This window comes from Pinus tabuliformis, chromosome Q (genome assembly GCF_031772625.1).
Source record: "Pinus tabuliformis cultivar Carrire ecotype Pingquan chromosome Q, CPIR1, whole genome shotgun sequence".
Taxonomy (NCBI): domain Eukaryota; kingdom Viridiplantae; phylum Streptophyta; class Pinopsida; order Pinales; family Pinaceae; genus Pinus; species Pinus tabuliformis.
Window position 1 is genome coordinate 1,103,446,175 of NC_142296.1, and position 14,315 is coordinate 1,103,460,489.

General features: G+C 38.4%; 1 protein-coding gene across 1 annotated transcript in view; it reads right to left on the reverse strand.

Moving 5' to 3' along the window:
- Positions 1 to 332: 332 nt before the first annotated feature.
- APP1 (aminopeptidase P1) overlaps positions 333 to 14,315 on the reverse strand; it is a 256,238-nt gene continuing 242,255 nt past the window's right edge. Inside the window, exon 16 of the mRNA XM_089385818.1 lies at positions 333 to 699. Within this exon, the coding sequence (XP_089241944.1) occupies positions 538 to 699 (162 nt within the window). The 3' untranslated portion in view covers positions 333 to 537. The remainder of the gene's footprint in view (positions 700 to 14,315) is intronic.

Below are 14,315 nucleotides of genomic sequence, written 5' to 3' on the forward strand. Positions count from 1 at the left end.
AGAAACACAACTGTCCATTTTCTAATTTTCTACCACACAAAATGAAACATACATAGAGAAATTAAATCAATTTGTTGAACATAGAAAGGGATTTGAACTAGCACATGTATATAATAACCCTAAACAACTTGAGCACGCTTGAGAAAGCATGCACACATTGGCAAGGCCAAATGCAATAAAAAATCTCCTCCACTGAATTACACGATGATCCTAAGTGAAAAATAACATTATCGAGTTTGGGTTGATTCCTTGATTATAAATATAATATGCACGACCATAACCATAAGCCTTGTCATCCTCCCCGTCATGTGACTTCTAGACATTGTAACAGATTTAGCTCATGATCTTTGAACGCTTTATTTTTAGAAATAATAATGCAGACAATCTATCTTTACGACAATTCCAAAGTTCCCAGGTCAGGGCTTGTAATAATTCATACATTATTTACCTGATTTTAACAAGTAAAGAGATATCTTAATCTCATTTGGCATATATCCAACCAATCAGTGTCGCCTGAAACAATTCATTATTACATTTTTAACAAGATAAGGGCTCTGTAGCTTTCTCCAGCCACTCCAGATCTTCACGTTTCAAGAGAGAACTCAATGTTTTACGACATGCTAAATGATAGTTATTTACCCACTCAATCTCACTAGACGATAGCAGAGAGACGTCAATTAACTTGTGTTGATAAGGGGCCTGCAATCAAACAATTTGTTAGAATAGCCATGTTCTAAAGGGTTAAAAATTATTCACTAAAACTGATCGATAGAATACTGTTCATTAATACTAATAAATTGAATAGAATATAATCCATACAATCTACATATAGCAAGTAAACAAACAATCATTAGACTTACAAGGTTATTGTTTCTTCTAGGAAAATATACATTGATAACAAATAGAATTTTAGATTGAAACCATCTAGTGAAGGCACCCTACTGGGACTACCCCACATTAGCAATTGTAAGAGAAAATTGTGGAGGCGAATTGGGAGGTGGGGTGGGAAGGTGCTCATCTCTCGTCTTTTGTGGTTAACTAGAATTAGGTATGCATGAAATGAGAAATTGCAAGTTTACTCTTAAACAAACTAAAGGAAAACTTATTACAAACCTCCTATCCACAGCTGTAAAATATGAAGACAACAGACTTGTCATTTAGGGCTAACATGAATGCGAGCCCAATTAATTAAGCACTGTATGTATGTAATGACATGCAATACTGTCTCCATATAGCAAGCTCATCCCAGTTGTAGGCCAACTCAAAGTGCCCATAGGGTTCCTCTTCTAATGGTCAAAAACCACATTATCATAGCCTAGCACCAAACAATAACCAAAGTGCTGTCACCTTATGACTACACTTCATCACCATATAAAATATATTGGAGACATTATAATTCTCAGTGACATAAAGGACAGATGACACAAGAATTTGCACAAAAAGGAAAGACTCTCTGGTTGACTTAGTTGGATGTTCTACTCAAGGTTACTTAGGAGTGGGAGCGGGGAGCGACATTTTCAAAAGCTCCCGGTTTGGAAGCAAATTGGGAGCGAATTTTTATATAATATATATTGTAATATATTTTGATACATATATGTCAACAAAAGCATGTAGAATGATGAATTAGATATAAAAAGCATAAAAACATGGATTGAACCATATAACATCAATCATCTAGAAGTTATAATCTTCATCAACCACGTCCACAAGTTGGTAACATACAACATATCGAGTCTCGTGATTCATCAATCCTAAAGTTTCAAGCTTTCAAAATTCAATATAGAAATATTTATCATCATTGATCACTAAAGTTGTACTTGTAACCATTACCATTACCAAGTAACCAAACTATAACAAAAAATATCTAACATAAAATGAAATGTTTCAACTTTCACGAAGCATCATATTCATAATTCATTACCAATGAGTTACAATTGCCAACTTCAAACTTAAATTGTCATATATCGTTTGCAAAAACATCATAATAAATATGAAAGAGTCAACAATTATAAAAACTACTAGAAACTAGAAACGATAAGTAAATCTATTATCTACTGCTTCCTCTTGCTGCCACGAGAAATGTCTAATTTCTGAGAGGATCATGGTGCTCTACTACTACTGGGGGCTCCTCCCACATAGTCAGACGACCACAACCAGAAGCCACATGCCCGCCACGTGAGGATGTAGATGGAGGTGGTAGCAACAAAGTCAAAGATGTTAGAACTCGAGCACTACTACTAGATGGTGGGGGTGGCATGGCTTGTCTTGCTTCATCATCATCTTTCAAAAGGTTTGTTTGCAATTCTTCTAGATGTAGAGCACCATCTTCCAAATTATCTTCCTCTGGGTTGTTGTCCCAAGTTGTATATGATGTATCCTCACGAGCCCAATCACAATAATGACTCAACAACCTCAAGTTGTAGTGCACATCATAGTTGCGGGAAGCGCCCCCCCCCCCGGATCCTAGGCCGGAATCGCGTCCCGTACGGAAGCATTCTGGAAGCGCCCTAGGAAGCGCGATTCCATTTTTTCCGAAGCGCGATTCCAAAATTTTAATGCGCTTCCTGGTTTTTTTTAACGCCCTGTGACATGATACTAGCCTATTCTCTATGTGAACCTCCTATAGCATTTCATGAACTACCTGTGAGCTCTATGGCAAGGTATCCAAGGAAATCGAAGGGTAAATAAATGAAGACGACCTTCATTCTCCATCTCTTCTAAAACCTTATCTAAGTTCGAATCCTATACTACTCATTAGATCCGAAGAACAAAATTCAGAGGCTCTAAGGTATGCCCCTTATCCAAATTATTCAGAGAACCTTGCTTGCCTGTGGTCCGAGAAGATCGGAGACTGATATCTGTAATTCGTGCCTTCTCATTCAAAATGATCCAAGTCAGATACCAGGGCTGTTAAAAAGTATACTTCGAAGTTGCCAGATGTTACAGTGAGTATGTTGTAAGATCCGAGTTGTTCTGAGGTGACAAATGCTACAATTGCTTGATCCATGCGTTACACAGTTTATATGATCCTGTGACAAAGGTATGTCATATGGAGTGCTCAAATTGCAAAGAGTATATATCGTGTATAGCATGTACAACATAGTATGTATGTGATGCAAGTGGTATGTATATAATCCAAGCCATCTCCCAAGGTATGACTGTATATGATGTGAAGTATGCTGGAGTATGTATGTGAGTATGTTGTAGCACTGTACATGATCTAAAGTTGCTATAACAATTGCTATGTAATGATGCGAGTATATGTACACCCTTATAGTAGGCATGTCATTAATTGTGATTCGTATAGAAGACATGGCAGACAATATATATATATATGACATGACAGACAACCTTGGCATGTATGACATGGTAAACAGTATGTATGACATAGCAGACAATATGTATGGCATGGCAGACAGTAATATAACTGTGACCTGAGTTTTACCATGTCAACATCCGAGTTTTGAGTATAAATGCAAAAAAATATAAAAAAATATATATATATAGCAGACGCTTCCGCGGACGCTTCGCTTCCTAGATTTTTGGAAAATGACGCTTCCGCGCTCCGCGCTTCCGCTTCGCTCCCGCTTCGTGCAACATTGGTGCACATAAACCAAGCTTTCTGCCCAATTTTCATTGAGTCTATTTCTTCTCACAGTATGTATGAAGTTGTAGAAGCTCCAACACCTCTCTACAAAAGAAGTATTTCCAACCTGTGAGAGCACTTTTTTTGCCAATTTTGGCAAAAGTCCCTACCTGCCATATGCGTCCCATCATGTGATAGCATCAAATCTATCCCTATATTCCAATGCATGCAAAGAACCAAACACTCCAATGCTAGTGAAGTATCTACCTAATTCAAGACGTATATTAGCACACTCCTCCCTATCAGGGACCAGCTTGTCTAATGCTTTCATATATCCCTAGTGTACCTTTGGATCTGTATGGGGTTTGGCATTAACCCCACCCCAAGGTGCAGGGTTTCCCAACCACACTGGAGAGTAATATTTTGGCATAAGGATATATGCCAAGGCATGTAGTGGAAAATTAAGTTTATTCCACTGTGCACACACACATTTGTGAATAATATCATACAAGTTGGGATTTTTTTCCTTAACAATTTATTTTATTTGCCCCAACATATTATCCATCTGCTCATACACCTCCCTAATCACTAGTGCAAGTATATCTACAAAACAAATCATGTTATAAATGGGCTTGGTGAATTGCAAAACTTCGCTCACATGTGCCCAAAACAGACCATCAAGAATTGTGTCCTCCACCTATTCAAAACCATTCTTTTCAACTGTGGTTGGAGCCCTATCCTTTAATATCTGCCAGTGTTGACTTGATACCATGCTAGCCAATGACTCACTTACCTTCAAAAGGCAATTGGAGGTGAGGTAATAGCTAGCAAATCTAATCTTCGCAATCTTCAAAAGCTCCAAACTTGAGTGACTACCGAAAATCCCATGGGTATTGTTATGATTTGTAATAAATTTTATCATTTTTTCCTCTCTTGTACAAATCACCAATCCATTTGTATTGAGGGTTTTGTTCTTAATAATATCATGCATCAAAAGGTTCATTGTGTGAACCAAACACCCAGACCAAAATATGTAATGGTATCTATCCTCAATAATTGCTCCCGCTGCCTTACAATTAGAAGCATTATCAGTGATGACTTGGATGACATTGTATGGGCTAACACGTTCAATTGTTTGAAGTAATGGTTCTACAAAGTTGATGGCGGTCTTTAACTTTTTTGATTAATCATATGTTGAAAGGAAGATACCTTTAGACATAGCAAGAATAATTAACAATGACTTTTCTTTTACATGTGTCCATCCATCAGATACAATGGAAACCCCATGCTCATTCCAAGAACTTGTCATTTGACCCAAAGCATGTGTTATTTTTGCTTTTTCATGATCAAGTCCCACGGTTCTAGCCCTGTCATACTCAAGGCTCTTGTATCCTTTGGGGGCATCATTAATGGCAGAAACCATTTCATGCCAATAAGGTGAGCGAAGAACATTGAATGATATTCCTCATGCACAGAGAAACTGGAAAATTTTTGAATCCACATCATTCCTACACCCTTCGTCAAGGAAATATGATATGGTTCTATGCCTTAAAGGGATGTTTGTTCCTATGCCTCCATATCCACTGCCATGGGAGGATGTTGATGGAGTTCTTTGTCTATGTGATTGTGGGCTATCATGTTCAAAGTCACCCTTTGATCTTTTAAATCTATATTGGGCTTCCTCCTCTTCCCTTATGTATTTGGCTCTGTGTTGTGTTGTCACACTTACACAAGTTTTGATTCCTATTGGTTTACCTCCATCCCATGGCATGGCATTGTCCCACAGAGGTGCTTTCTGACATGGGTGTATGAACCGGTGTAATTGCTTTTGCAATGGAGGCATGTAAATTAAGTGGTTCCACCCCCTTTCCCTGCTTCAGGCCTAGAAACATATCTCCACTCTCTTCTTCCTCCTCACCAAGGTACTCCTCCCCTCCAGTGGTTTCAAATCCACCACTACCCGCTTCTTCATCATCTTCATAAAATGCAGGAATGGGAATGGGAAAGAGAGAAGAGAACATTTTCATTTAACAATGAACATATAAAAAACACACATGCTAAATTAGAGTCAAGATCCTACTCTTTGGTATTCAATCCTATTACTGCTCAAACTAGTAGGGGTCTTAGGAGGGGATCCTATAGAGAAATTACTAGGTCAAGGGAAACAATGGACGATAGTCCATTGTCACTTTAGCTAAGGCTCCCTTCTCTTTACAAACTTTCACTGATGGGAGGAGACCCGATATAAAGGGAATCACTAGATTAATGGATCAAATAGGAGGATAAGGAATGATTCCAAAGGCCTATTCACAAGAGAGACTCAATTACATGGCTTTCTTGCTTGAAAAGAAAGGTGATATGCTCTCTAGGAAGGGTAAGAGGATTCTTGAGGCTAGGGTTTGGGAACATATCTTGTCAAAAGGTTTCCTAGACTCGGAAATCCTTATGGAGAATTGCCCTTTACATGATCTTTGTAGAATTGGAGTTGTAAAGTTGTGGGAGCACACAGGACCAAGTGGACCAAAATTAGGTCAAGGTATGGAGTTGATCAACCAAGGAGGGGCTTGACCTAATTAAGGAAGAGAAGAGGATGAAAGGACAAATTTTCTTTTGGGATTTGGATGCAATGATCCTGATGAGGTCACTAACCCAAAATCAACCTAGGACAAGAAATGGCCTTGTGGCTAGGGCTTGCTATATCTCGGGATTCCACTGTCGAAATTACTTGAAATTTGGAGGAACTCTTGAGCAAACTACATCACAGTAGTAGACCAATTTTCAAGGGTTTTGGATAGATACAAATGATTTCGTGTGATGCCCTAGGAGAGCTTTTGGGTTAGGCCTAGAATTGGAAGAAATGAAGAAAATAAATGTTATTTTGACCACCAAAGGGATACAAGGATTAGTGCCATGGAAAATTTTAGGGGCTAATATTCGCCCAGTGGGCTAATTTTCCATGATTTTCCACAAAAAAGATTCACAAATTTCCAATTTTTATAAAAGATGATTTGCCCAAATTTTAGAATATAAAATTATTTTACCTTAAAAATCACCAACATTATATAGAGACTATATATAAAATCATTATAAATTTGAATAATTTTATAAATATATCAATCAATATTTTATAGTTTGCATATTAGGGATTAGTGAGATTCGCCAATGTTTTTAAACTTCAAGAAAATTTTCCATCCTTAAAATTTTCCTTGATTATTTTTTGGGCTTAATGGAGTCAAGATACACATAGATCATGGAATTTCGTGCGCTAAGGAGCCCTAATTGATCTTTGTTAGCCTCTCTAAGGGAAACAACTAGATCAATAGAGATTTATACTTCAAATTTGTGAAGGAGACAATTTCGAGGTCTTTAACCTAAGAGCTACCTCTAGGAACATTTGCCCAATCCCTCAAATGTCAACGGATGCATTTAATCACTTATTCAAAGTCCCAAAATAATTTCTCATTACATTTAACCCATACAAGAATAAAGATAACAACATACATGCAATTAACTAGTAAGATAACAAGAATAACATCAAAATTTCAACTTACACGAGAGAGAGAGTACATCCATTTAGCAACTTCGCATTAGAGAAGCTCCAAAGACAACAGCAAAATCCAAACATCGTAGTGCATCAAGAAAAGCTCCAAAAATTCATCTAAGTAAAAAGTGTGAAAATCTCATAAGAGATACTAATCCAATCCAAGTGATGATGATGAAAATGAATCATCTCACTTCTATTTATACAATCCTCTAAGGGATTCAAATGGCCTAATTTGGACTAATAATGCCCCTAAAATAAAATAATGTGCATAATAACAATACTTTTGGTGACAAGCCCACCAAAATAGTTCAATAAAACAAGAATAAGCCTCTCAAGAGGGCATAATGATCAATACCGTGAGTCGTTGGGCCTTTGAGGAGGCCTAATGAAATCCTAGGGGTGCCATGATGTAAAAATGGACTCCAAACATACTAGAAAAGGGGTTGGCCCCTTGTTTTCCAAGCAAGAACCTATGGTGCTCCCAAGTGGGTATGGGGGCACAAGCACATCCTCATGGGTCTCCAAGTCGATCGAAAATGCATGTATACCATCTATAAGGGCTAGGATGATGACATAAGCCTTCTCTTTGTAGCGGGAGACATCCTCTGCACCCTGGAACATCTGTCAAGTGTATGGTGCATGTGTGGAGCCAGCTGGGCATGGTGAACCAGGTGCATCATCCTCATCCAAAAGGTGGAACACGAGCAATCAATGAGTGGTGTTAGGGATCCATGAAGTACTCTCTGTTATGGTGGAGGCCCATGGCTCTCAACGCTCACCCTACAAGTGCCAATGTGGCCCTCCGAAGGGCTAGGACCCCATATAGGGTGACCAAGCCCAATATGGAGACCCACCTGCAATCCTGCATAAGATCCAATGCATCCCCTTTCCCTCCAATACAACAAATCATTAGAATAATCAAGTAAAAGAGCTTATAAGTCATGGAATCAATGGGGCACTTCATGGTGGCATGCCCTTCCATAGTGGGCTTTGGCATGTACAAGTGTCTCCAAGCTCAATAAGGGGCTAATCAAGGACCCTATTAGGCGGTTTCAACCTTTAAAGGGGGTGACATGTCCATGGTACATCCCTCAAGTGGTAGGTGGAAAATGATATAGTAATGGAACAGAGTGGGGATTAGGGGATTCATCTAGACCACATGTCATGGTACAAGGGTAGCTATAATAAGGGAAGCCCACACCTGGGTATGTGAGTGTAGGAGGGAGAAAATCATGGTACATGAGTTAGCCCGACCTTTGTTTTTCCACCCTTCTTCATATGCCTTTTGCCTTTGATTGATTTTTCTTCATAACTGCTCGGGGCTCCAGGGGATGAGAGCATGATGTGTAGTATATGGCAGTGGATACCCCCTTAAGGTGGGGCAGTTCATTGCCCACCAGGGGTTGGGACAATCATGGGTTCCTTAATGATGGAAGGGGCTCATCTAGGGCCCATAGGAACTAGGGTGATGGCCATAGATAAGGGGTAGAGCTCATGTTTGGCTTTTGCCCACATGCTAAATTTGTATGTCCCGACCATATTTTGCATTTTGTGGTACATTTCCTGTTAAGAGTGGCCAAATTATGTTTTTTCTTTTCTTTTTAGTTGCATCAACCTTCGAACATCATTCCAGGCCCGACCCAAGGTGTGGACAAGGGGGGGGGAGGCTAGGCTAACCCTATGTGGACCCAGTGGACACATGTGGACCCGAATGGGAAAATAGATGAATCGGGCTAAAATGAGTGGAAGGGGGTGATATAAGTGGTGTCGGGAAGCGAGACCATGCAACCAAAGTTGGGATTTTCCTAGTGCCAACCCTAAAGCTAGTGGCAAGTAAAGGAGATCCCACGAGACTAGGATACAAGGCTAACCATGGAATCGGGTAGTGGAGACAAGAGTATAGACCTATCCCACTCTTTCTGCTGAATCCCCCCACCAATCCATGTCCAAAAGTGCCCATGACAAGTAAGGAAAATTACTCAACTACACCAATGAAAAGATGGCATACCTTCAGGGCCAGGAGGCCCACCTTCAAACATACAATCATAACAAGTGGGCGAGAGACCACATGGCTGGCTCAGGTGGTAGAGATAATTGCACATCAAGCTATCTGGTGGCCGCAAGGAGCTGTTGGTTGTCGGCTAAGGACCATCTAGGAGAAAAAAATTCTCCTATATACACTACCCACAGGTGGTGGGTAACAAATCCCAAGCTCCAATCTCCTTTGCAAGCTCCTCAAGCTCCCAAGCAATCCTCTCAATCTTTCTCTCAATCTTCCTCCTCAACTCAAGCTCCAAGTCCAAAAGCTCTCTCTTGCTCTCTCAATGTGCAAACAGTGAATTTTGCGATGTGAGGAGGGACTTTTATTTCTTTTGGCCCTTCCCCTCCATCCCAATGCCACACGGCCTGCCCATTTTTCCCAAGGGGAGCGATTTTTTTAAGGCACGAGTGGTCAGGAGCAATCGCTCCCACCTTAACAAAATTGCTCCTAGAGCGAACGAGCGCAGTCAAGGGGGGGACCACTCCCTAATATCGCTCCCGAAAAATCAGGGAGTGTTTTTTTTTTAAGGAAGCGTGCTCCCGAGGTCGCTCGCGAGCAGAGCGCGTTTCAGTGGGGGCGCTCCCCCGTAACCGTAGTTCTACTATCAAATCACACAAAAATTTAGTAATGGCATTCTATTGAGAATGGCTCAAATCCAACATAAACAACAAATGTATAGGCAACAACCTACCCTAACTATATTACCAATATTTTTAATTTTTAATTTTTGTTTTTCAGACGTAGTTTGAGCCTAGACTAGGGCCAAGCCACACATTGGATGGAAAAGTGATCTTCCCACCAGGATTGTATGAGAATTCAGTTGATCTTGAACATCCCTTAAGATAGTTTTTATCCCTCACCCTTAACCCCTCCCCATGAAGTTTGAATCTGAGACCTGATGGGGACTAAACCCTACACAAATAATATACTACATAAAAATTATCACTGCGAAATCTAGAGTGAGAACAATTAGATTAAGGGATTCTTTGAAATTGGGGAAGAAAAGTCTTTGTTCGTAAGCAACACGTCTTTTTAAAATGAATAACTAAAATTTCACCCATTTTCCATTGACTCGTGATCAATGAAAAAATATAGTTACACATTAAAAAAATTAGCCTCTTCAGCTTATAAATTAGGAATTTATTTTTATTGCGACTTTCCCAATTCCTACAATATATAAAATTTCACCACATTTTCCAAAACATAAAGAAATTGCCTAACTGCAAATTGCCTAGGAAATATTAATGCATTCATGGATTTTACACTTTGAATTTCAATTAATTAATGTAAGGTGGTTGTCAGGCGTTATTTGCTTCAAGAATCTCAGAAGCTCCTTGAAGAAACAAAATAGCAACTTCATGAAAAATCCAGTTCTCTATACTAAGAGTAGGTTAATGATGTGGTAGGTGACATGTAAGAAGAATTATGGCATAGGGATTTTGGTAGAAATCTTAATTTTCCATCGAAAGTGCATTTATTAAATTATGTTCACCCTGTTTACCTGTAAAAATGACCCTTCTTTTTTCCTATGAGAAATCGTGGACGTTATGGAAAAATGGCCCATATGCATCACTTTTTTATGTTATTTTGTGTACACTTTACAGTTAACCACCTCAATGTTCAACAATTATGTCCTTTTTCATGTAAAAGATCCTATTCTTTTTTCTCCATTTAAGCCATCATTAAATCTGTGTTTAAAATGCATAATAACTTCCAGATTTAAATTATTTATAATGCATAACGACTTCAAAATAAGCTTCTTGTGCAGAGTTGTAACAATACAATTCTCTAAAAGTGCGTCGAAGGCATAAAATTATTTCTTCCTATAACTTTGAAAATGAACGAGACACTCCTTTAGGCAATAAAATTTCAAGGATGCCACAAGTAAAAGGATTAAAACTAGAAAAATGAATCTCATTTCCCTTGGCTTTAGAAAGCTAGTTACTATCCTCACTATAAGTAATTGATCTGGAGAAGTTGCTCAACAAAAATTCTAACCAGATGAAAATGCAAGATAAATAATATACGAGGTTCCCTTGACTGTAGGTGCAAGATGTTGAACAGGCGATTGTTTGGTTCTTCATAGGATTGTAACAATCATTATCATCTATTGATTCCTCAAATTCGATTAGCTCTGAAAATAAGCCTTAAGGTTTGTGAAGACAAGCACCAAACTTCTTTCTGTGTAATAAGTCGTTGGAGCGTGGGATACCAACGTTTGTATCCAACTGAGAAATAGGGCGTCCACATTAATCAGGATGTTCTCTTCAGGGACATCCAGTCTCCTAGTGGTCATCAAGTATTGTATTTGACTCATTTAGTAGGTAGTCCCAATTGTACAAATCGCCCTCCAGGCATATAATGACATACAGATGCAAGAAATCCTTTGCACATTTGATATCATGACAATGCAAGACTTATATCTCTTGTAGTGCCAACATATTTTCCTTGGCCCCAAACCCAAGAGAGTCTACATCCTTGAAGAAAGCACTAATTCTAGCTAAAATCTAATTTGCCATGTTTGCCCTCAATGCTCTTATATCCTAAACATGATCCTTCAATGGAAAAGCCTAATTTGTCATCTCTGCACTATATCCTCTTATGTCCTGAAGATAAGCCTCCAGTAGTATATTCGAAACATTGACAGAAATCACAGATACTCCAACTCCAATACCAAACTCGAGGGGTAGCTATCCTGCTTGAGTGGGACTCCCAAATAATCATTGATGGGATGTATCTCCAAAATGTCTCAGCGCTTGCCAAGTAAGTTCCTGGCACCTCCTATAATAGGCTTGCAGGTTGTTGGTACTAGCTTCACACAAATTAACTTGTTAAAGATGCTCTAATAGACCTTTACCAAAATTTGTATTCAATTCAAAATGGATGGCTCATAACCAATGTTCCACCGAGTTTCCGGGAGAGGGAAACGTGGGAGCGGGGATACACACAATGGGGATGTATATAAGCAACCCCGAAATTTGGGAAATTTCAGGGAAACGAGGGGACGTCAGAGTCATAAAAATTATAAAATTATCAAAAAAATAATATATAAAAATAAAAAATAAAATCCCAACAATATGTCAATAACTAAGTTAGTAAATAATAAATCTTAATAATTATGAAATGTACACCTAAATATGATCACCATTTCGTATTAGACTATTATGAATGATAATTATCATTTGACATTTTTGCAATCATCAATGTAAAATTGTAAATCTAAAAGTAAATTACTTAATTGAATCCATCATTTGACATTATGCAATGTTCCATCTAAATTCATCATTTGGCAATGGGCATTAGTATTATGCAAGGTACATCTAAATTAAATTAATCATTTGACAATTTAAATTACACAATGCATATCGAAAGTAAATTCATCATATGACAATGACATTATGTTGAAGTCTCAAATAGCCATAGAATACTAAACTAAAAGTAAATGTAGAAAGCAGTGAAATACTAGTAAACTTCTCAAAAAGTACTAAATAATAAATCTTAACTCCAATTCGGTGGCTCCAAGTCACAAAATGAAAATCGCGACTCCAATCCAACAAGTCCAGATGTCTCAGGCCCTTGGCTGACGGTAAATCTGAAGCACAACAAATTGCAGATGGAGAATGTCGAGTAGTGGCAGTGGGAAAATTTTGTGAGTTTCCTTGTCCCGGGAGCATGGGGGAGCGAGGAAGTGCGTCCCCCACACGTTGGGGGGCATGTCCCCGTGGAACACTACTCATAACAAGGGAATATTTGAAGAGAAGATTATCCCCCAATTGAGTTTATATTCAACTTGAGCAAAGACTTGGTTATAAGAGTTTCTATTGACATGATAAAAAAAATGGAGTGTTCTTGTACCTCAAGGGCAACAGTAAGTGATTGTTTTCAAATTTTGGGATTCTAACACCACCTGGGGTAGACAAGATTCCAAAAGGCTTCTTTATTCTTTGATTGATCATGGATGGAGCAACCAAGAGGAATCCTAGAAGTAAGGGGTGGATGATCTTTGAGATGCTACAGAGGTAGTTCGGTTAGGCTAAAAAGAAGGTTTAATGTGTGCATCAAACAATAAATCGAAGTTCAAAGCATTTTATGGTTTTGAAGTCTTACATAATAAGAGACAAAAAAAATGGAAATATAGGGGAATGTGAATCTTATAATTAAGACCATCAAAAGGGATTATTAGATGAATCATGTAGCTGTAAAAATTTTGGCAACAAGAATTTTAACCTACGCAACCTTTAAGAATCTGACTAGTACATATCTTGGGGTATAAACATGATCAAGTTAATGCTAGTAGAAAGGAAACAATGTAATTTGAACCAATCGAGTTAGCCATGGTTAAGTTACTTAGTTTTTGAAGTTCAAGAGAGTGCTAATGCATTGGGACCAATCTTGTTTAGCTGAAAGGGACAGCAGAATATCTCCAAACTCTCATGTCTCCCGATCTTAAGAGGCTATAGAAATGGGAAGGCTGTTAGTGCTCAGAATTCTCTATTTAATGAATAAATGTTTAGTTGAGTTTTTAGTCCTTTCAAACTTTGATTTGTTACACTTTATTTTTCAGAAGATATATTATAAATTCAGCGGTTCGAAAAAAATTATGCAATACTGGAAAAAATGAAGTCCAAAAGATTAACCATGATGGAGAAAATTAAGGGATACTTATATCCAGAATTATAGTAAATTGATGCTCAAACATCACCATATCTGCACTTTTAAATATTTGCCCCATCGTTTTCACCTATGCCAATAAATATTTGACTTTATATATATATATATATATATATATATATTCATGTGGTTCACTGTACTGGAGATCAATACTAGCTACATCCATGGAAAACTCACCAGAGTCTAGGTGAGTCGGTTATCTTTCATGTAGAAATTAATCCCAAGGAGCGAGCATGTCAATCTTGGAGGGACTGGAGCCTCGGTGGGGAGGATAAGAGCGACTCCTACCTACCACCCGAGCTACACCCACTTGACAACTTTATTTATTATATTTGTGGACATAAGTCCTGACAATACTATGCTAGTTACAATGAGGGCATATGAATTTTCTTACCCTCATAAAAGGTTAGGGAGCTTAGTGCTCTATTGGGATCTCATCAATTTTTCAAGCAAGCATGTGTTCTTACCTGCAG